Genomic DNA, 24,256 nt, shown 5'->3' with positions numbered 1-24,256 from the left:
GTGGCTTAGTTTGTAATTGTAGATCGTGAAGGTTGTCCATAAGAATGCGAGAAGGAATCCTGGATCTGCTTGTTTAGCGTTATTCCCTTTAGCTTCATATTTATAATGCGATTTTAATACTATATTTAGCTTATAAAAGATCTTGTTGTTTATGCTTCGTACTAATTTTGGTTGATTGGAAAATGAGAAAGAAAAAATTTTAAGTATAATTATGAACCATATGTAGAATCTGATGGTGGTGGTACAATCTGAGTACAGATCGAATGACTATATAATACCATTTACGTGTAGTCGAAATTAGAATTGGACTCTATTTTTTTAAGATTGATACGGTGTTTAAGATGAACTCCTTTGAGAGGGGTTAAAGTCTAGGAGGTCGGTTGATGTTGAAGTTAAAGTCAAAGTCAAAGAGTTGTCAACATCATTTAGAGTAAGAGAAGGCTTGACCGGACCTCCAGGTCGGACGGACTGTAAGTGTTAAACCAAGGACTCGCCCGGTGGGGCTTTCCGATCGGGCTAACCTCAAAATCTGATTTCGCAATCAATGATGAAGTACGATGACGTATGAAGTCAAGTATCAATTATCCCAACCAAGTGCCCCAGCCGATCGGAAGTATGGTCCGATCGGACATACTAAATACCTGTTACGTACAGTTCAAGTAAAGAAGCCTAGTCACCGACCGCACTCATAAACATTGACTAGGTATTTCTTAGGATTCACAGCCGGTCGGACTATATCAATAATTCAATCAGTTGGTCAAAATAGTCTATGGTGGGCCTCGCAGCCCAACAAACTATTACGCTTTTTTGACCTTTTGTGTCACAAAGGACAGAAGATATTTTACAGGCAAATCACACTTTAGAAGCTTCCAGCTTGTCCAATCACAAAGATTTTACGGACTCATTTTAGAAAAGGTGTTAGGATCACTTTATGATCTGCCCTTTTTTTGGAAGTGCTTCATAATTCATGCATAAATATAACAGTGACATTATAAAATGGGGTCTTCACCCACCAGCGAAGGTATGCAATGCTACATATTTCTACACGCTCATTGTTATAATTTTTTCACTATTCTTCTGCAAAAATCGATCACTGACTTAAACGGCGAAGGACCAATGCCGGGAACCCTTTCCCTAGCCCGGCACTAACATTTTTTGTGACATGCAGGACAACGAGAAGTCTCCATCCAGTCAACATTAGAGCGGAGTGTTCAACTAGTCATCTTCCAGCTTTCGGGCAGGATCAAAGACGAATTTACCCGCACATGGTGCTCATGGAACACAATAATCATCTCCCAAAATACGACGACTTTATCTTACAACAATAGCAATGCAAATCACAAGACCTTTGAATCGAAAAAGTTTCTCGAACTCTTAAATATAAGTATGGAATGCAATGCTTGCTTTACTTTAAATTGAAATAAATAAAATGACAAAGACTATATGAAGGGTTAGAAAACTTCTTAGTTCAATCAAAATATCATTCATCAAGTTGAATTAGATAATCTAGATCACATCTACTTTCAAGATATACAATGTCTCTTCATTTCAATACCTTCCATTTTAAATTCAATGAATTAGATTAAATCATCTAAAGGGATACCTATGCCTTTATCTATCACAATCCTACACATTAAGTCACGTCACATATTAAATGATAAACTTTAATTTCATCCTCATTTATTCAAAACCAATTTTTCAACCCCACATAAACTAAATTTGTTTGACCACAATGTAACACCGGAATGGCCACACCACTATTATATGAAATCTTTACTTCACATCCTACTTTTCTTTAAAAGTTTCGGATCATTTAATGACAAAATGCGGAATTAATTGCTTAATTAATCTACTAGTTACCATCACCCGTGTACGTAATGGATTGTGTTTACATAGTTTATATATCAAGCCGTGTCGACTAAAGGAAATTAATTACCTCCAATCTCCCGTCGCCATCACTGAGAAATGCGAATGCAATGTAAGATGACTCGGCCACTAGTAATTAAACTTGGATTTTCTAGCTTGATGACAAGGCGTGAGTGAATCTCAGTACTTAGCTTGCAAAAAAACTCCACAAAAGTCTCAAAGAGGGAGGGGAACAATCAAATGCGTTTGACAACAACTTGCCTTTGGGGGTGTTATACGCTGTGGGAAACTTTCAAAGGTACAACTTTTCTTGTCCTATGATGATGACGCTAAGTCCTTGACAAATTAAATAACAAATTCATAGACGACCCGAATTAAATTCCAAGGAAGAGTACGATTGCAACGAAGAAAATGTTGGTAATTGTGAATAGAATGGACGGCATAAATCACGTCTGAAAAATTAAGTCCTGTTAAAATTCACTTCTCCGTCAGTAATAGTGTCATAAGTTTCATTAAACTTGTGTTGGTCCTGGGACGAATTGACGGGAACGCTGAGGGCGAACATATTCGCCTTTTACCATCATAAATTTCATTAAACTTCCACGGACATAACTGAAGTGGTATATGGATGGTTATTTATCTAATGAGATTTTGGGATTGTATAACTCACACGTCTAACTCACTTTCCATCCACTTGTCTTCTCAATTATAATAATTTACCTCTTCCATGTTGGTGCTAGGATGAATCGATAGGGCGCTAAGAACAAACATTTCACTTGTTATGCCACATAAGTTTCATTAAACCATAACCAGGGGCGGTTTTAATTAACATCACAAAAAACACATCATATTAACTATTCAATTAATTATTCTTAACAATTGATGCTCGATTAAAATGTGCGCACACATATCAACTTAATTGAATAGATTTGCAACCCTTAAATAACACGAGAAAATTAGATTTTTAGTCTAATAAGTTACATTTTTTTCAATTTTGATCCTGTTATGTTATCTATGAATTCATATTTTTAGTATATTAACTTATATTTTTTTCTAATTATACTTATGTTATTTATAAATTCATATTCTTATTACATTAACTTATATTTATTTTCTAATTTTAGTCTTGTTATCTATAAATTCACATTTTTAGTATTGTAACTTGTATTTTTTTAATTTTAATCTCTTTTTTTTTATCCAGTATTCAAATTGACCACTAGTAATTGTGTAACTAGGGATGACGATACTGACATGAAAAATGAATTTAGACATTTTTTTTGCTTACATTAGAGAAGAATGGGGGTTGTCATTTAGATTCCATGTGTATATCCCTGTCACCCACTAGGCCAGTTAATTTGAATTTCAGGCAAAAAAAAAAAAAAAGAATTGAAATTAGGAAAAAAAATATATAAGTTACGAGATTAAAAATATAAATTTATAGATACATGACCAACACTGAAAAAAATACAAGATATACTAAGGGTGTAAATTTATAGATAACATAATTAAAATTGGAAAAAATGTAAATTAATATATTTAGAATGTGAATTTATAGATAAGAATCAAAATTGAAAAAAAAAATACGGGACTAAAAATAATTTGTTCAAATTACACCTTATCATCGAACAACGTAACCTAAATTGGTGAAAACACGAGTATTGATCATGACTCCTGTTTCACCATTTCAGATCAGACGCTTTGAATTAGTATTTACAGTTTTTGAGTGGTATTAAATAATTGTAACAGATTTAAAATATAGAAATATTCTTAGATAGTTTAAATTAGTTGGTTAATATTTTTTTCCCCTCTTTCTCTTTCCTTTTCACAGAAGTTTTTACCTCCTCTCTTGTTCATAGACAAAGCATAAGTATATATCTACAACGAGCTCAATGTTATATATATACTTATCTTGTACATCCTTATTTTATATAGTTCTAGACGATCCTCACATATTCAAACGCGCTTGGACTCTCAAAAGTGAATCGAGGAGCCCAGACAAATCTTTACCTTACGAGTTAGGATAATGAACTTCCATTTACTTTCTGATTTTCTAAATCAATTATTAATATTTTTATTAATGATTAATTTAGTTTATTATTTAATATTTTATAATTGAATTAGGTAAGTAAACTACTACAGATATATTTATGTAATAGAGAAATTCCATTTTACACTTTATAATTTGCTACATTTTTTAAAAATGCTTTTGTACCATACTCTCTAATTAAATTGTTTTGGTATTATAGTTTTGATTATTATCAAAATATCTAGTTGTTAAAGTTTGCTATATATTTAGAGTGATGCTAATTTACAAATTAGTTTGCATCTTGTATATATGTTTGATTTTTAATATTTTCAAAGTTATAAACCCAGTTAAATTCATATTTACACTAATCCAAAAAGGGTGGTGAAGAAGACCCTGCACTTCACTCTGTCGGTGTACCGATAGAGTGTGGTCGTGTTATTGAACTTAGCTAGGTGGTCATCCAGATCGGTAGTTTCATTGTATTCCCTTATCGTCGGTGGTGTGTAATGTCGGGGCAAGAGGTCATTCAGGATCCTCAGAGAACTATCGATTGATTCATTCGGGCGAATCATCATTTCTTGGTGTTTCCCTTTCGTGCATCCCAAATGGGCGTGTCGTCCGATGATGATCCTAGTTCCCTGTCTACTCGGTATTGTTCATCCGATGAAGTCTAGAACAATGCACAATGAAAGGATCGGTGCATTGGGTGCGTCCCGTATGTGCATAGGCTTCATATTCTGCCCTCGAACGGATACATGTTCTGCTCGATCTTTGTATCCAGCTTACGGACCCACTGCGGATGTCGCGGGCTCGTGTACCTAGCGCTTGGCCAGCGTCTATTGTTGTTGTTGCTCCACCATTTTTACTGCTCGAGCTTATATCAACATATCCAATTCCTCCTTCATCAATGTCATCGCCGTGAGTCGTCTAGTGTCCTCCATCTTCGCGTTTCGGATACAATCTATATTGCCACAGAGGGCGCCAATATGATCTTGTCCGAAAATCATGAAGGAGGTTGGCTGGGGATGTGGCTTCTAGATTGACCGCTTGTAGACCTCGATCTGCTCTACAACACGCTACGTTGCATCACTGTGAAGATGAATGCATAGTAGACATTCGGCCAATGGTTTAGTAGCCAGCCATTTCATGTGTCATAATTTGCTTATAATCGGTGTTTGTATTAGGCTCGTGATTTTCACATGTACATGGCATTGTTTGAAATTCTTAGCCAGAAGGACCAGATGCCTTCAGAAACCTACCATGATGTAAGTATTTCCTAAGTATCTATTTCCAAATTCTTTTTACTTCCATCGTTTGAACCAAATGTCGTCTCGATATTTGTCAAGCTATTGTTGCTCTTGGAGAGTCATGATGATCTTCTCAAGGAATTGATGCGATTCAAACCTCATAATTTCGAAGGAACGATTAGCCAACACAATTCTTCCTCTCAACTGTGGATTGATTTTTGGTCAAAATTTGATCCGTTCAAAATTGGATAGAAAGCCCTTCCCTCCTCTCAACTTCAAAATTGGACAGAAAGACACTATGTCTCCTCTCAACTGTGAATAACTTACCCAAAATCAAAATGTCCTTTACCAACCTCCTCTCAAGTTCGTCGTCCTCTATTGCCACCCTTGAGTCCATCGACCACCTGTGAGCTTGTGGCTACTTACGAGCCCACAACTCATGAGTTGACGGCTTGCTCATGAACCTGCCACTCGTGAGCTTGTAGCCTGTTTGTGAGCCTGTCACCTATGAGTTTGCCATCGTGCCGCAAAGCTTGTCAGTGCTTAATCGCCGTGCGTGTGATGTTAGTTGTAAGTTATTTTGTTCTAGATGAAGAATGGAAGAATTATTTTGCTTAATCGTCGTGCCTGTCACCTAAGAGACATTCTGGAATAATTGTGTTGGCTAATCGTTCCTTCGAAATTATGAGGTTTGAATCGCATCAATTCCTTGAGAAGATCATCATGACTCTCAAAGAGCAACAATAGCTTGACAAACATCGAGACGACATTTGGTTCAAACGGTGGAAGTAAAAAGAATTTGGAAATAGATACTTAGGAAATACTTACATCATGGTAGGTTTCTGAAGGCATCTGGTCCTTCTGGCTGAGAATTTCAAATAATGCCATGTACATGTGAAAATCACGAGTCTGATACATGATTCTTTTTCCACCTCAATTAGATGGAAAATATACTATTTTTTTTAAATGGCAATCAATTGGATGGAAAATATATTAAATTTTCTTTAAATGATGCTGAATTTAGGAGGAATTATATTAAGCAGGAAAAAAAGCATGCTCAATTTAATAGAAAATATACTCGATTCTAGTTTAAAGTACTGAATTTAACAAGAATTATATTCATTTTTAAACTATTTATACCTAAAAAATATGAGAGACAATTTTGATAGAAAATATACTCGATTCTAGTATAAAGTGCTGACTTTAAGAGGAATTATACTTATTTTAGTATATTTTCTATCAAATTAAGCACAATTCTTTTTCCACCTCAATTGGATGGAAAGTATACTAGATTTTTTCTAAATGGTACACAATTAGATGGAAAATATACTAATTTTTTTTAAATGATGATAAATTTAGGGGGAATTATATTAAAGCAGGAAAAAAGTTGTACTCAATTTAATAGGAAATATATTCAATTCTAGTGTAAAGTGCTGACTTTAAGAGGAATTGTACTCATTTTTAGATCTTTTGTTCCTAAAAAATCTGAGGGGCAATTAGGTAATAATATTTGCATGAGGGAGTTGAAACAAATAAAACTTTGGACACAGAGAGTGGAAACAAAGTTTTTTATGATTTGGGACTGCATGCAAAGTTAAAGTTGTGATTGTAGATTTTTCTCTAATTTACCGAAAAAAAAAATTAATATCTAATTAACACTACAAGAACATAGATATTTAGCGACGAAACTTTTTATCGCTAATATATGTGTTTTCGTCACTAAATAAAACTATGTCATCGCAAACACATTTGCGATGCATTAAATAATATGGTCGCTAACATTTGGATGCGATGTTAATGTATATGTAAGATCGATGCACACTTGAGGGAGGGGTGAATCACGTGTTTTAAAGACTTTCTTTTTCAAAAATAGTACGCAACGGAAAAGATAAATAGAAAGAAAGAAGTAAACCCGAACACAAGCGAACTTGGTGCGTCTGAGAGACGAGGTATTGCAGAAGAGTACACCGATGGGCAAGAAGGATATGTGCGGTGCTTCTGAGGGACAAGAAGTCGGAGCGGAAGACTGTTCGATGAGAAGGTCAAAGTTAGGTTCGAGTGAGCTCAATTTCGGACAGCCGGAGCATCACCCAAGCGAGCACGAGAAAGAGATTGTTTGGATGAATAGTGCTCAAGGTGCCTCCAATGACTTTGGAGGTTCCTCAGACGAAATGGCGCTAAGGTGCCTTGAGAGATCTCGAAGGCGCCTTAAGCTAAGGCATAAAGGCTCCTTCAATCCGCATGAAAGCGCCTTCCAATGTGGTAGAGACGTTGGCGACTGTTGCACCGAGGATAAAACTTTATCCACATCTGAGGCGCCTAGATTCCTTTGGAGGGACCTCTGAGCCACATCAACCAATGGTAACATCATCCCGTGAGGCTAGAAAAGCCCCCTAAAGTTAGGAATTTAACAACTATCGTGTTCAATTTCTAGTTAATTTCTGAGCTATCAAAGAGTATAAGAGGCTTCTTTGCTTTCAACGAAGGAGATTTTTAGAGCTTTTCATTTGCTTTGCATTAATAACCACGTAGGTTGTATCCAAGTAAATTCTTTAGTCTATTTTCTTTTATGTTATTGTTTATTTTAATTATTTGTGCTTAATCAATTGTGCATCCTTGCCTAAGCTCAAAAGCAAGAGATATTTTTCCAACTTTGATTTCATGGCTATTCACCCCCTAACCGACCTATGCAGATCAACACTTATAAGGTATAACATGTAAAATTGTGCATCTAGTGACACACCTACATTTAGAGGTGATAGATTCAGTTTGCAATATTGTCCATGGCTTGAACTTAAAATATAGTGCATAGAACAATTCCCTTAAGCGTCAACTGTGGGAAGTCTCATGTATATACAGGTTTGTACACGACTAGATATAGTATTTATAGTGGGGATGTTAGATAGATATGTAAGTAATCCAGGACCGTCGCACTGGAAAGTTGCAAAAAAAGTGATGTAGTATTTTCAGAAAACTAAAGAACACATGCTCACATATCAAATGTCAGATCTCATAAAGGTGATTGGATATTTAGATTCTGATTTTAAGCTATATTTTCATACTCGTTGGAGGGGTTATTTCTTGGAAGAACATCAAGCAGACACTAGTAGTCACTTTTACTATGGAGGCAGAGTTGATAGCATGCTATGAAGCATCCAATCATAGGATTTAACTGCAGAACTTCGTCACAACGCTTCAAATCGTTAATGACATTGATAGTCCATTAAGGATCAACTATGATAATAAAGCCGTAAAATTTTATATCAAGAACAACCACTGTTCGTCAACGTCCAAGCATAACAAATTTCTAATAGTTAAAAAAAGAGTTCAGAGTCGATCTAATAGGACACATCAACATGATTCCATGTTGGCAAATTCACTTACCAAGGGCTTGATGCCAAGGTGTTTCATGGCATATTCGATATAGAGTTCTTCTTATGGAAGAAGAATTTATCTAGTAGGAATCCATATTTATTTTATTTCTCTATGATTATAAAATAAATATTGTACTTTGATTATTTATTATACGTATTTGAAGTTCAAAAAATAGTGAGAATTTACATGTTTGTTTGACATGTTAATAAAGTATCATGATTTACTGCTACTGTTTAGTATTTGGTATTTATAAATATGATATAGATTTCTTTTAAAATCATAAAGCTTGGATCATGATTTATTGTTGCAATTTAGTATAAAGTATTTGCAAATAGGATCAGACCCTTTTAGATCACTTCAGGACTAATTATAATTGACACGTATTGATCATATTTTATACAATTTTCATACTATACATTTATACTTTGATCTATGTCATTAATGACATTGGTATTAGGATTACTATTGGGTCTTGTTATATAAGCATATATAATAGTTATGACCTCTTGAGTTCTATATCAATGAAGTTAATAGACATATTATCACCGCGGGTATTTTGTAATCATAAAGTTTGATATCAATTAAAGTTATACTCATATATCATATACAACTCACATTTACTCCAAGTCGGAGATTCTTGTATTTAAAGTGATCTAACTTAAATTTATTGAGTTTCGAAATATTGGATGTACGATAATGTGTATAACTCTTTAGTCTGATACATTATCATTTATAGGCTGATAATAGATCATATATTCCTTATATAAAAGGATTAGTCTCCTATGATTTAGGATATCTTAGCATCTTCCTTTATTCCCATGATGAAGGTTTTACGGTGTCATCATCTTAATTCTCTTGGAATGTCTTCTTATTACTTTCGCATCATCTTTCTCCACCGGAATCACTCAGACAGCACTAAATGATAAGGACAATGGATCTTCATCAATTGGGTTTCTTGTGATTTGTTTATCCACTTTATTATATTATGCCATGTTAATCGTTGAAATTAGATCTATATACTTGTATTTTCTGTTACTAAAGTTCTTATTTGGTTTCTAAAATTCGCATAGCTAGAATTTACCAGATCTAGCAATAACCGCATTGTCATCAACAGTACTGTCTACCTGCATCCAAATCACAAGGGGGACAGTATCTCTTCCGTCTCTATCTTTACGTCGCTTTAATGTGTAAAACTATAACATTACGATACACGCTTCATCTACGACGGAATATAAAAAACAAAACTCTTGTTCCAGGAAAACACAAAAAACGTTTAGAAATTACTCAGCCGTAGAGCATATACTGCCAAAAATTTAATGCGGCAGTAGCTCTGTGTCTTCTTTCTCACTCGGTCAAACCTGATACTTTCTTAAAGAGCTCTCCCACCCCGAGGTGTGACCAATTACGTAGCTGGATTTTTGACCGGCATCATCGATGTGTCTTATTAACTAACTGATGGCCGGTGCCAAGACTAGGCATGCACGTATATTCATCCACGAGGAAAACATGATGGGTTGACTGTTCAGCGTGGCTTAGTTTGTAATTGTAGATCGTGAAGGTTGTCCATAAGAATGCGAGAAGGAATCCTGGATCTGCTTGTTTAGCGTTATTCCCTTTAGCTTCATATTTATAATGCGATTTTAATACTATATTTAGCTTATAAAAGATCTTGTTGTTTATGCTTCGTACTAATTTTGGTTGATTGGAAAATGAGAAAGAAAAAATTTTAAGTATAATTATGAACCATATGTAGAATCTGATGGTGGTGGTACAATCTGAGTACAGATCGAATGACTATATAATACCATTTACGTGTAGTCGAAATTAGAATTGGACTCTATTTTTTTAAGATTGATACGGTGTTTAAGATGAACTCCTTTGAGAGGGGTTAAAGTCTAGGAGGTCGGTTGATGTTGAAGTTAAAGTCAAAGTCAAAGAGTTGTCAACATCATTTAGAGTAAGAGAAGGCTTGACCGGACCTCCAGGTCGGACGGACTGTAAGTGTTAAACCAAGGACTCGCCCGGTGGGGCTTTCCGATCGGGCTAACCTCAAAATCTGATTTCGCAATCAATGATGAAGTACGATGACGTATGAAGTCAAGTATCAATTATCCCAACCAAGTGCCCCAGCCGATCGGAAGTATGGTCCGATCGGACATACTAAATACCTGTTACGTACAGTTCAAGTAAAGAAGCCTAGTCACCGACCGCACTCATAAACATTGACTAGGTATTTCTTAGGATTCACAGCCGGTCGGACTATATCAATAATTCAATCAGTTGGTCAAAATAGTCTATGGTGGGCCTCGCAGCCCAACAAACTATTACGCTTTTTTGACCTTTTGTGTCACAAAGGACAGAAGATATTTTACAGGCAAATCACACTTTAGAAGCTTCCAGCTTGTCCAATCACAAAGATTTTACGGACTCATTTTAGAAAAGGTGTTAGGATCACTTTATGATCTGCCCTTTTTTTGGAAGTGCTTCATAATTCATGCATAAATATAACAGTGACATTATAAAATGGGGTCTTCACCCACCAGCGAAGGTATGCAATGCTACATATTTCTACACGCTCATTGTTATAATTTTTTCACTATTCTTCTGCAAAAATCGATCACTGACTTAAACGGCGAAGGACCAATGCCGGGAACCCTTTCCCTAGCCCGGCACTAACATTTTTTGTGACATGCAGGACAACGAGAAGTCTCCATCCAGTCAACATTAGAGCGGAGTGTTCAACTAGTCATCTTCCAGCTTTCGGGCAGGATCAAAGACGAATTTACCCGCACATGGTGCTCATGGAACACAATAATCATCTCCCAAAATACGACGACTTTATCTTACAACAATAGCAATGCAAATCACAAGACCTTTGAATCGAAAAAGTTTCTCGAACTCTTAAATATAAGTATGGAATGCAATGCTTGCTTTACTTTAAATTGAAATAAATAAAATGACAAAGACTATATGAAGGGTTAGAAAACTTCTTAGTTCAATCAAAATATCATTCATCAAGTTGAATTAGATAATCTAGATCACATCTACTTTCAAGATATACAATGTCTCTTCATTTCAATACCTTCCATTTTAAATTCAATGAATTAGATTAAATCATCTAAAGGGATACCTATGCCTTTATCTATCACAATCCTACACATTAAGTCACGTCACATATTAAATGATAAACTTTAATTTCATCCTCATTTATTCAAAACCAATTTTTCAACCCCACATAAACTAAATTTGTTTGACCACAATGTAACACCGGAATGGCCACACCACTATTATATGAAATCTTTACTTCACATCCTACTTTTCTTTAAAAGTTTCGGATCATTTAATGACAAAATGCGGAATTAATTGCTTAATTAATCTACTAGTTACCATCACCCGTGTACGTAATGGATTGTGTTTACATAGTTTATATATCAAGCCGTGTCGACTAAAGGAAATTAATTACCTCCAATCTCCCGTCGCCATCACTGAGAAATGCGAATGCAATGTAAGATGACTCGGCCACTAGTAATTAAACTTGGATTTTCTAGCTTGATGACAAGGCGTGAGTGAATCTCAGTACTTAGCTTGCAAAAAAACTCCACAAAAGTCTCAAAGAGGGAGGGGAACAATCAAATGCGTTTGACAACAACTTGCCTTTGGGGGTGTTATACGCTGTGGGAAACTTTCAAAGGTACAACTTTTCTTGTCCTATGATGATGACGCTAAGTCCTTGACAAATTAAATAACAAATTCATAGACGACCCGAATTAAATTCCAAGGAAGAGTACGATTGCAACGAAGAAAATGTTGGTAATTGTGAATAGAATGGACGGCATAAATCACGTCTGAAAAATTAAGTCCTGTTAAAATTCACTTCTCCGTCAGTAATAGTGTCATAAGTTTCATTAAACTTGTGTTGGTCCTGGGACGAATTGACGGGAACGCTGAGGGCGAACATATTCGCCTTTTACCATCATAAATTTCATTAAACTTCCACGGACATAACTGAAGTGGTATATGGATGGTTATTTATCTAATGAGATTTTGGGATTGTATAACTCACACGTCTAACTCACTTTCCATCCACTTGTCTTCTCAATTATAATAATTTACCTCTTCCATGTTGGTGCTAGGATGAATCGATAGGGCGCTAAGAACAAACATTTCACTTGTTATGCCACATAAGTTTCATTAAACCATAACCAGGGGCGGTTTTAATTAACATCACAAAAAACACATCATATTAACTATTCAATTAATTATTCTTAACAATTGATGCTCGATTAAAATGTGCGCACACATATCAACTTAATTGAATAGATTTGCAACCCTTAAATAACACGAGAAAATTAGATTTTTAGTCTAATAAGTTACATTTTTTTCAATTTTGATCCTGTTATGTTATCTATGAATTCATATTTTTAGTATATTAACTTATATTTTTTTCTAATTATACTTATGTTATTTATAAATTCATATTCTTATTACATTAACTTATATTTATTTTCTAATTTTAGTCTTGTTATCTATAAATTCACATTTTTAGTATTGTAACTTGTATTTTTTTAATTTTAATCTCTTTTTTTTTATCCAGTATTCAAATTGACCACTAGTAATTGTGTAACTAGGGATGACGATACTGACATGAAAAATGAATTTAGACATTTTTTTTGCTTACATTAGAGAAGAATGGGGGTTGTCATTTAGATTCCATGTGTATATCCCTGTCACCCACTAGGCCAGTTAATTTGAATTTCAGGCAAAAAAAAAAAAAAAGAATTGAAATTAGGAAAAAAAATATATAAGTTACGAGATTAAAAATATAAATTTATAGATACATGACCAACACTGAAAAAAATACAAGATATACTAAGGGTGTAAATTTATAGATAACATAATTAAAATTGGAAAAAATGTAAATTAATATATTTAGAATGTGAATTTATAGATAAGAATCAAAATTGAAAAAAAAAATACGGGACTAAAAATAATTTGTTCAAATTACACCTTATCATCGAACAACGTAACCTAAATTGGTGAAAACACGAGTATTGATCATGACTCCTGTTTCACCATTTCAGATCAGACGCTTTGAATTAGTATTTACAGTTTTTGAGTGGTATTAAATAATTGTAACAGATTTAAAATATAGAAATATTCTTAGATAGTTTAAATTAGTTGGTTAATATTTTTTTCCCCTCTTTCTCTTTCCTTTTCACAGAAGTTTTTACCTCCTCTCTTGTTCATAGACAAAGCATAAGTATATATCTACAACGAGCTCAATGTTATATATATACTTATCTTGTACATCCTTATTTTATATAGTTCTAGACGATCCTCACATATTCAAACGCGCTTGGACTCTCAAAAGTGAATCGAGGAGCCCAGACAAATCTTTACCTTACGAGTTAGGATAATGAACTTCCATTTACTTTCTGATTTTCTAAATCAATTATTAATATTTTTATTAATGATTAATTTAGTTTATTATTTAATATTTTATAATTGAATTAGGTAAGTAAACTACTACAGATATATTTATGTAATAGAGAAATTCCATTTTACACTTTATAATTTGCTACATTTTTTAAAAATGCTTTTGTACCATACTCTCTAATTAAATTGTTTTGGTATTATAGTTTTGATTATTATCAAAATATCTAGTTGTTAAAGTTTGCTATATATTTAGAGTGATGCTAATTTACAAATTAGTTTGCATCTTGTATATATGTTTGATTTTTAATATTTTCAAAGTTATAAACCCAGTTAAATTCATATTAAAATTTTAAAAAAAAAACGCTACAAAGCGACACGTAAATCATTTTTTTTACTATGCTACGCATGCAAGTGTTAATTATTAGTGCGTATTTTTATTTGTAAATTGGCTCGGCCTTAAAATTTTATATTTTTAATATTGTTAAAGTTGCAAATTCGCGATAAAGTTAGTATTAAAGTCAAAAGCTTAAGAAAATTCACAGTATCTTAGATTTTAGCATAATAATGTCAAATCTTAGGGCACAAATTGTCAAAATTAAAATCAAATTAAACATTACGTTAGGAACAGAGAAAACTTCCTTTTTCATCCTTAACACTATATTGACATATATAATTAAGCTGGTTTGTTAATCAGTTTGCTGCTAAAATTAAAGAAATAATAAAAATAAAACTTGAGTTTTTAGTCTTGATATCAGAGTTGTCAAACCGCTCAATTCGTGATGGGATGGATCGATAGGGAGGATTGATCCGTCATCTTAGTGGATTGAGAAATTTCTAATTCTATCCCATTCAAGATGGATTGAAGGTTAGGAGGATCATCCACAAATCTATCAAAAATGTAAAAAAATAATTTTTTTTTTCATATTTTTAATATTTTATTGTAAAAATTGTTTAAATATTTTAAAATTATAGTACAGAAATGTTATAAATTGACATAAAAGTTATTTTATATGTATTTTTTAATTTACGGGTCAATCCAAATGTATTGTAGGTTAATCTATACGAATCATAAGCTTAGGTGGATTGTGAGCCTAAGCGAATCGGCCTATAATAGATTGATAAAATTTTAATTTAACTTGCTTAACTTATTTAGTAAGGCGGATCAATATGATAAGCCAAATTTTTATAACTTTGAAAATATTAAAAATTAAAATTTATAAGGTGTAAGTTGATTTTTAAATCAGTTTACGTCTTGAGCTAACGGCGGTTCCCATCTCTTCAGAGGATAAAATTTAATATTTTAAAATTCCAAGGGGTGTTTTAGAAAATTACGAACAAAATAAAATTTTCTATACATTATATATTATGCGATCGCTCTCCCCTTATAAATGCGGAGTCTCTCCGTCTTCCATTCATCCCTCCCTGCGTAATCTCTCTCTCTCTCTCAACCTTCCTCCGTCCACCCTCACGAAATCCAACAGCGACCAACTAACACAATGGACGACATGAATGCCGAATACAGCCTCTACTGGGAAACTAAGCGCTTGATGGATCTCGAAGAGCTCGAGAGGTACTTTTCCTTTTCTCGTCTGTTCTTTTCTTGATTTCATTATATGAAATCAGCTTGAGAGTGTTGCTCTTCCCCTGCTTGTTCATCTTGTTGTTCAATTCACAGACGGAAAAAAACAAAACGGGTCATTTATTTTCTATTACATATGCTCTGAATCTTAATTTCTTCCGAGCTAATCAATAAAGCAGGGGTTGATATCTTTCCTTCTTAATTACGCAGTTGGGGGTTTGAGGAGGCCGTGTCCGGTGGCTACTATGGTTCCAGTTCTCCCGAAGGTGTCTCTTCGTCGGCGCCAACCACGGCGAAGAACATTGCCATGGAGAGGAATCGCCGGAAGAAGCTCGACGATAAGCTCTACGCACTCCGAAGCGTCGTTCCCAAGATTACCAAGGTAATTAATTAATAAATTATCACTTCAAAACCATACCAAATTGTTTTTTCCCTCACTTTTTAATATCTGATTATTATAATTAAGTACTTAATTAACTGATGTGAACTCAGATGAATAAGGCATCGATCATAAAGGATGCGATCGATTACATTATTCAGCTTCAAGACGAAGAAAGGCAGATGAAAGCTGACATATCCGAGCTCGAGTCAAAACTCAAGCAAGAGTTGGCTTCGGTTGATGACGACCTTGCGCACTTGGAGAATCTGCACTTCTCGCAGAGAAAGAAGAAAAGAACTGCGTCTGCTCCAAGTTCCCCCAGCTCGACACCAATTCAAGTTGTGGAAGTAGTCACGCATTCTCTGTTTCTCTCTTACACACTTTTTTAATTAACTACTGATTATGAAAATAAAACAGCCTTCTCAAATTCGGAAATTGATTAATTAGTTTTGGCGGCATGTCATGCAGCTTACAGTGAGTGAAGTGGGGGAGAAGACCATTCTTATAAACATCACCTGCAACAAGAAGAGCGACACCATGATCAAGCTATGCGAGCTTTTTGAGTCTTTAAACATGAAGATCATCACGGCCAACATCACCTGCCTCGCCGGTAGCTTCTTTTATACTCTGTTCATTGAGGTATAATATACTCTCACTTTCTTTAACTTGTGTTATGGAAAACACATCCGCCATTTTATGAGAAAATACACCAAATTAACTATCTCAGAGCCATGTTAATTATCGAGAAGATCAGATGGAAGGGGATTCAAAGATGACAGATTATAAATTGCACCCCGAAACAGACTCCCCATTTTTAGCTCATTTAACACATGCGGCTCTTCTCAACAATTTAATGTCTTTTTGACCAGAAAACCAATTCAATATTTAGTTTTTATAATCTTTTTATGTGATTCAGCATTGATTTAACTAGTGGTTATCTGCCATTCCTATCCTTTTCTCAAATGTACAGTACAGTCGTCGCTTGCCCAGGAAGACTAATTAGTCATCGCTGCACCACCACCACCATTCACATCATTTTAATTAAGGAGCTTCTTTAACAAATGGAAGTTTTTTTTTCAACAAGAAAAAAGAAGAAAATTTACTTGTTTTATTTCCAAATTCTTAAGCTAAAGTAATCGAATCATCTCATTCTGGAAATGATCGACTTAAAATCTGCACATTTATATAATTGAAGCAAGATATATATACTTGTGTGCAGAGTGATGAAATAGGGAGCGCTCAACTGAAGGAGAAGATTGAAACTGCAATTACAGAACTTGACAGCCCGAGAACAATGAGTTCGATCCTCGAGTTATATTAACTACATGGATTTACCCAAGAGCTGATTATTACGCCCTATGCACAAAAATAAATCAGTCAATAAACTGCTATTCTACCCTTGCTACTCCGGGAGACTAAGGCTGTTGCTTAGCAACAGATGGAGTGGATAAGGCATGCATAGCAGAGTCGATTACTTATGGTAATGTTCAAGTTCTTTTTCAAGTTGTAATGATGTTTTACTTTGATGCTGTGATCAAAGTTTTGGAGTACAATTCTCTGTAATTTGTGTCATGAATATAAACCCAAGACGTTTCATTTATGAATTTTTGATAATTTAATAAAGAGAGCATTTAAAAATCACTTCTTATATATTTACAAAACGCCCAACAATAAGGGAGAGAAAGTGAAAAATCACTCGTTATAATTTCGAAACTATAGTTTTATGACGAGCAAAGTGATTTTAAAAATCAACTTGCAATTATATTTTAAAGGCTCATTGGTAACACTGGCTTTACTAGAACTAATAAAACAAAAATTACACAAAAAACACAGAAGCTCTAGTTTTACAGCTGCAAGTTGATTTTAAAACTAGCTTGAACTATGGAAACCTTTTTTTTTTGTTTTTAAAATCAGTTTTGCACCCAATTTTGAAGGTCTGTTAGTGTCAAGAAAATATGACAAACTATTTTATAGGATATAAGATGATTCTAAAAATGGGTTTGTGTCGTTAAAATGTAGATCCATCACATTAACAGTCTCCCTAGTACATGCCCCACGGATATGGAGGGAGTTACATGCAAGTACACAGACGTCAAGTTTATGGTGAGATAAACCTCAAGTTGTCAGTTTCTAAGAATCGACCCCTGATTATTACGAGATTTATGTTGTTAAAACTTGATAACAGGATGGTAAGTTTAAGACCATAATTTATCCACCATCGTATTAAGTTTTAATAGTTTATGTTTTTTCATACATAAAAGTTATATTTAACTACCTCCTCCTAAAACCTAATGATGCCAACACACCTTAAAAGTTAAAAGCACGATTTTAAAATAAAAAGTGGATTTGCGATTTTGTTTTTTTTTCCTTTTTGTTCGATATTTTGGAGGTAATGTGCGCTCGTGTAACAAATCAAAGAGGATTAGGATAAACAACAGCAGAGTGGATATCTTGAACCAAAAATGGAAAAAAAAAACAATAAACAAAATCTGTACAAGGGGTATAATAAAAATTTCTTATCAAAATATTACAGCAATCAGCCGTATTAAAAAAGATAAGCTTTTAATTACACAATTTCGTTACATATAGAATCTAATCTTCTCATTTAGCTAATTAATCGTATTCAGAGTAATAATTTTGTGTCCCTCAATATAGCTTCCAGGATTTACCACATCCTGCACTGAATTTCTTCAACCTTCCATAGAGCATGACAAGGATCAAGATAAGCTTGCCCTCATCACTGAACCATCCTGACAGTGAATAGGGTTTGTCCTCACAGCTTGCTCCTGGATTGAGCTTTTGCAACCTTGAGCAACTGTAGCCAGTTGACAACCCCACATTTCCATAGCCACTGCAACCAAAAAGATACAATAAACTCATCAAAATTCAGAGCTCTATGTTTGATGTGCAATTGAAAAACACAAAACTATGGACTATTGTCATACATTCATCTACAGTCCTATCACTCTCACATCACTAGTTGATTCTCTTAATTACTCGTGTCAGTGGATAACAGTGTTAAAATCGACGTGTTTGTGCTGCGCCTATTAGATCGACAAGCATCCTTCGTGCGGTCGTATTTAAACCGACTTCATTACCTCGTCACTTCGAAAACGATGTTCAATGTGCTAAAGTTGAGCGAATCTCCGGACATCTTCCTCCTCTCTGTAATGCATACTGCAACTACGGAGATGAAAATCCAAGATAATTGTGGAAAAATTAGGCTTTGCAACCACGAGTTTTTCCCCTCGGGGTTCGAATCATCCTCGCGAGGCGAAGTGAACGATGCGGAAGAGGGAAGGTACCTGCGAATTTATTGTCAAACAAACACGGTATCAGGCCGTATGAGTCGAGGCTAAATGCGTCGTTTTTAAACGTCGAGGGGCCGAAAGTACTCACATCATAACGGTGAGGAAGACGAGCACAGCAGGGGAGATGAGGGAGCAATCGACGGAGTTTTCCCCGGCGTGCCTTGAGTTCACCACGATGAACCACGCGCTGGATAATTTCTGAAAGGAGTTCAAGCCATCGAATACGGCGCCGTTCCAGTCCATCGCGCAGAACAGAACCACCACGGCCATCAGCAGCCCGACAGCGGTCAGAGACTGCATCGAAGTCTGCGACTTCGGGAGAAGAGGCCTGAGTCGAGCTTCATTTCCCGAGCTCTTTAACATGCTGCCGAACTCTGCTCTCCTAGTGAGTTTGCTGGAGGCCCAGATCGCCGACCTTAAGAACAGCGGAAATAGAGTGTTGCCGACGAGTGCCAGGATCGTCATCAGCAGCAGCACCACAGGGTCCCGGTTGAACACCACCATGTTCTCGCTTGTAGGGACAAAACCCCCGTTGGCGAAGGATGAAACAGTCGTGCACAGGCAAAATAGGAAGAGATTGATACCCTTCGTCTTTAAGACGCCTCGTGCCCTCGAAACGCCGGCGAAGTAGGCCAACAGCGACGCCGTGCCGAGCACGTGAAAAGTCGCAATGTAGCCGGAGATTACGTAAATTAGCAAGCACGTATAGGTCGTCGTCGATTCAACATCCGCGACTGAGGGGTTGATGTTCATCCCTGCCTCGGAGCGATCGACGACGGCGTCGTCGTCGTCGTTGGGGATGCGGCCGGCCTCGATCTCAACGCTCCTCGATGAGTTCGCCTTCTGCTTGGCTTTTCTAAGGAGGAGGGCGAGGAGGGAGACGAAGACATCGCCACCGAGGAACATAAGAAGCATGAGAACGACGACCTGTGCGCTGGAGAATCTCTCCATCTCGACGACGCCAAGGCAGGACACGGTGATGGCGGAGGCGGACATGAAGAGCATGTCAAGGTAGCGAGGGGAGAAGGCGGGGTCGCTGGGCTTGAGGAGGGCGAGGAGGAGGGAGCCGAGAAAGGTGAGAGAGAGGAAATAGCAGAGGTGGAGGAGGAAGGGAGTGATGTGGAAGGCAGAGAGGCGGTAGAGGAAGAGGAGGAGAGCGTTGAGGTAGCGACCGAGGCGGGCGAAGCTGTAGGTGCGGCTGATGATTAATCCGTCGGCGTGGGTCTCCGTGGAGAAGGTAGCCATGGATGTGGATTTTTCCAACTCCTCCGCGACGACGAGGATGGGGGACTGATTTGTTTATGTAGGCGAACGGTTTAAGCTGCTGTTCTCGGAATCTTTAGATATATTTTTTAACTACAAATGAAAGAAAAATAATAAGGATGGCAATGACCAATGAGGGACGGATTTATCATCCCCATTTTAAAATTTACCTTTTTAATTAAATTAATCAAATGATTTAAAAATGAGTAAATAACAATTCTCATTGAGATTGTTATTTGATGGTTTTATATTGCAGCCAAAACTATTAAATGGATTTATTAATCTTGACCAAACTTAGCCAATCAATTTTGATTAAAATTATTATATTTGTATTTAAATTTTAAAAACTACATTTAATTTACTCTTCAATTTATAGAATTTATCTTATATGTCAGTTTCCAAATTTTCGGCAGAATTTATATCACTTTACCATTTATTGTTTTCTTTATAAAAATTATTCTTTGTTTTAAATTTATATCTTAAGTAATAATTTTGATCGAAATAACTAAATGAGCCTATTAAAGCACATGTATTAAGCTGATTGATTTCATTTTTTTATACCGGTGTAAAAAATTTAATGGGTTAAAAACAAGCCCTTTAGACCTTAAAAAAAATTATATTCCTGCAGTTAATATATATATATATATATATATATATATATATATATATATATATATATATATATGGGTGAGAAATATTATTCCGTACGTCTATGAGCATCTTACATTTTTTTTTATTTAATTTTTCTTTATCCTGAATACTATACTATAATTCCTAAATCCATATGATAAAAATATTAATAGATGCACATGTAGATTTGATAGGACAGTTATCCTGTCTTAAGTTTTTTATAACTACCCCTAAAAATATATAAAATTATAAAAATATTGAAATCTTATCTCATTAAAAAAATAAAAGTAAAGGTAATACTTAAATAATTAAATGTTAGTATATATAAATTTTTAATATTTTTCTAAAAATACATTCTCATAGATGAGTTAAATAAATTCATACCAATTCATTTACATATTTAAATATACCATGTCAATTAGAAATTCCATTATTTTTATTATGTTTTGAATTTAATCAAGTTAAATTATACAATTGGATCCTATTTAATATTATTAACTTCAGACGATGCCACCAACAGGCCCCACTCCCTACGCTGCGTAGGAGGGGACAAGAGAGAGCGTGTGTCTTTTTGGACCACTTTCCTCTGTTTCTGGCTTCAGTTAATCATCAAGTTGGTCCACTAATTCAGGTAATTTTCACATTTAATCACAGTCAGTAATACCAATCATTATGATAATTTAATTTTACGTATCATTGGCGAGTGCGTCTTCGCTTTCAAAGAATACTTGAAACATACGTTGACCGACTTAAGTCTTGACGTGTGTTGGTCTCACCCTTTCACATGTGAAAGTTGCAGGGATGCAGACCACATTTATTTATTATCTATTAAATGTTTATATAATAATAATAATAATAATAATAATAATAATAATCTATTTAATTAATTTATCTGCCAATACAACTAATTTGAGGATGCTTTGAATTTGTATATTAAATCTAAACTAATTCACAACCACTGAATAGGCCTAGGCTAGCTAAATTGTACTTATATATTTAATTTGATCACTAATTATATTATGTATAATATAGACATTGTTTTTAATAATTTATTCACTATGTTATTGAACTTAATATCCAAACCATTTTTATAAGTAATTATATCTAATGACCTTTTTCACATTAATTCTGATTTGAATAAAATAATATGGCCATCTTTTAGTTTACTTCTTTACCCTCGACGAATTCATTTTTATATCGACTGCATGTCCTGTTGTTTTAAAAATATTGATGATAAATTTTATAGTAATTATCACGTAATTGAAACATAAGATGAGAATATTAATTGGATGGTAAAATTAACACGTGACAATAATTGTCCTAATGGTTATTAATCAACTTGAATTCACATGCCTTACACGTGACAATAATTGTCCTATTAGTTTCTTATAATATAATTGACGCGTTAAACAACAACCCGAATAGACATCCAACAAGAATCATGCAGTTTGTCTAGTTGCGCATGCAAAAAAAATAAATAAATAAATAATAATAATAATAATAATATTATTATTATTATTATTATAATTTTTTAAATGATCAATTTAATTTTATGAAAAAATTTTATTAATCATCATAATAAATCAAAAAATAATAATCAATTTAGTAGATTATAAACCTTTATTTATTTTTTTAATAAATACTTTTCTAATAGGGATGTAAATATCTATATCATAACATGAATATCTAATTGCACATGCAGACGATACGGATGCTTGGCACATGTCAATTATTATGAGCAAGGAGAACGCGAAAATTAGGAATTGAAACTGACCGCACCTTCATCGGGTCATTTTAAAACAATATAATTACTTCGATTCTAACTTTGACTATTAAAAAAGAACAAATTTGAAGTCAAATAAAAAAAATTTAATTACGCCCTCCATTGAAAAAACAAAATTCTATAAATATGTTACAATTAGGAATTGAAACTGATCGCACCTTCATTGGGTCATTTTAAAACAATATATTTACTTCGATTGTAACTTTGACTATTAAAAAAGAACAAATTTGAAGTCAAATAAAAAAAATTAATTACGCCCTCTATTTAAAAAACAAAATTCTATAAATATGTTATAATTATGAATTAAATCATTAAATATCTAAATGATAATTTAAATATACTATTATGATATCATAATCCCGGGGATAAATTTAAAATCAAATCAATTGTGACAAAAAATGAATATGCTAGTCTCTAGCATCCCCGTCAATCCGTCCCAAGATCAATACGGAGAAGGTAAATTACGGGCGACTACTAGCCTTTGGAATAATGACTAATACATAAGGAAGATATTTATCTCGACTTTATCAAGATTTGAATCTTATATCTTATTATGACAATACTTTATGCGGTAACCATTAGATCCATCCGAGGGGATAAATTTAAAATCAAATCAAGAAACTTATGGTAATAAAAAATTAATCCTCCATGTATACCGGCAACAAGTTGACTAAATTACAATTAAATCCATGCAATAATTGAGGAGAAATACAATATTCTTTAATTAGTGACACAACTTGAGGTGTCATATATTTTCGTCATGGAATTCTCCTATCTGTCATGTGTTATTCTCTCTCTGTCTCTCCTTTTCGTTTTTTTTTTGTTGAGATCGAATTATTCTCTCTCTCTTTTAATCAATTCAACATGCGTCCATTGGATAGCCCAAATTATTCTGTCTCGCTCTTTTGGTGGGTCGACTTCATGTTGCTTAATGCACATCCTATTCAAGTTAGTTACGTGTCTTAACGGATCGAGTTAGTAGATCCATCTGCAGGTCTAAACGCATCAAAGAATTAATTCTTATTTAGTGGGAATAGCAATGAGAATAGCTAGGCAATTCTTCACATCCCAAATTTGTTTATTTACTTTTCCTTCTTTTGTTTTTTTTGAAAAAAAAGGAAAACATACTACCGAACGAGATTTCACCCAAATGCCCTTCTATTTTTCTCATTTTTGTTTGACATAATCAACCCATTTTTGTTTATTTTTCATTTTTTTTCTTTGATAGAAGTAAATTTGATCGAAAAATTATGATCTTATTCATGATGAATTCAACCTGAGTCTGTGTTTGTAAAACGTGCCCAAACATTGTTCATTAGCATTTTATATCAAAAACATTTTAATTAATGGTTACAATATAC

General features: G+C 34.3%; 2 protein-coding genes across 4 annotated transcripts; one reads left to right on the top strand and one right to left on the bottom strand.

Moving 5' to 3' along the window:
* The first annotated feature begins 15,367 nt into the window (after positions 1–15,367).
* Positions 15,368–17,499, top strand: LOC122003517 (transcription factor bHLH35-like). Of its 2 annotated transcripts, none has more exons than XM_042558625.1 (5): positions 15,368–15,520; positions 15,740–15,911; positions 16,022–16,255; positions 16,377–16,518; positions 17,128–17,499. In XM_042558625.1, the coding sequence occupies exons 1-5, from the start codon at positions 15,447–15,449 to the stop codon at positions 17,130–17,132; spliced, it is 627 nt and encodes a 208-aa protein (XP_042414559.1). In that variant the 5' UTR covers positions 15,368–15,446; the 3' UTR covers positions 17,133–17,499. The 2 variants fall into 2 exon arrangements, with proteins under 2 accessions (XP_042414559.1, XP_042414558.1); XM_042558624.1 differs by having other exon boundaries at positions 16,377–16,547.
* A 954-nt stretch (positions 17,500–18,453) lies between these two features.
* LOC122005106 (cation transporter HKT2-like) lies at positions 18,454–20,491 on the bottom strand. 2 transcript variants are annotated; one of them, XM_042560029.1, is made up of 3 exons: positions 19,308–20,491; positions 19,007–19,213; positions 18,454–18,759 (listed from the first exon to the last, which is right to left on the bottom strand). In XM_042560029.1, exons 1-3 carry the CDS (start codon positions 20,462–20,464, stop codon positions 18,555–18,557), a joined length of 1,569 nt encoding a protein of 522 aa, XP_042415963.1. In that variant the 5' UTR covers positions 20,465–20,491; the 3' UTR covers positions 18,454–18,554. The 2 variants fall into 2 exon arrangements, 1 of the variants encoding a protein (XP_042415963.1); XR_006118319.1 differs by having other exon boundaries at positions 18,639–18,759; positions 18,854–19,213.
* Between the last annotated feature and the right edge of the window lie 3,765 nt (positions 20,492–24,256).

Source organism: Zingiber officinale, chromosome 7B, assembly GCF_018446385.1.
Source record: "Zingiber officinale cultivar Zhangliang chromosome 7B, Zo_v1.1, whole genome shotgun sequence".
NCBI lineage: Eukaryota > Viridiplantae > Streptophyta > Magnoliopsida > Zingiberales > Zingiberaceae > Zingiber > Zingiber officinale.
Note: the sequence above shows the minus strand (reverse complement) of the source record. Positions and strands in the feature narration are given on the sequence as shown.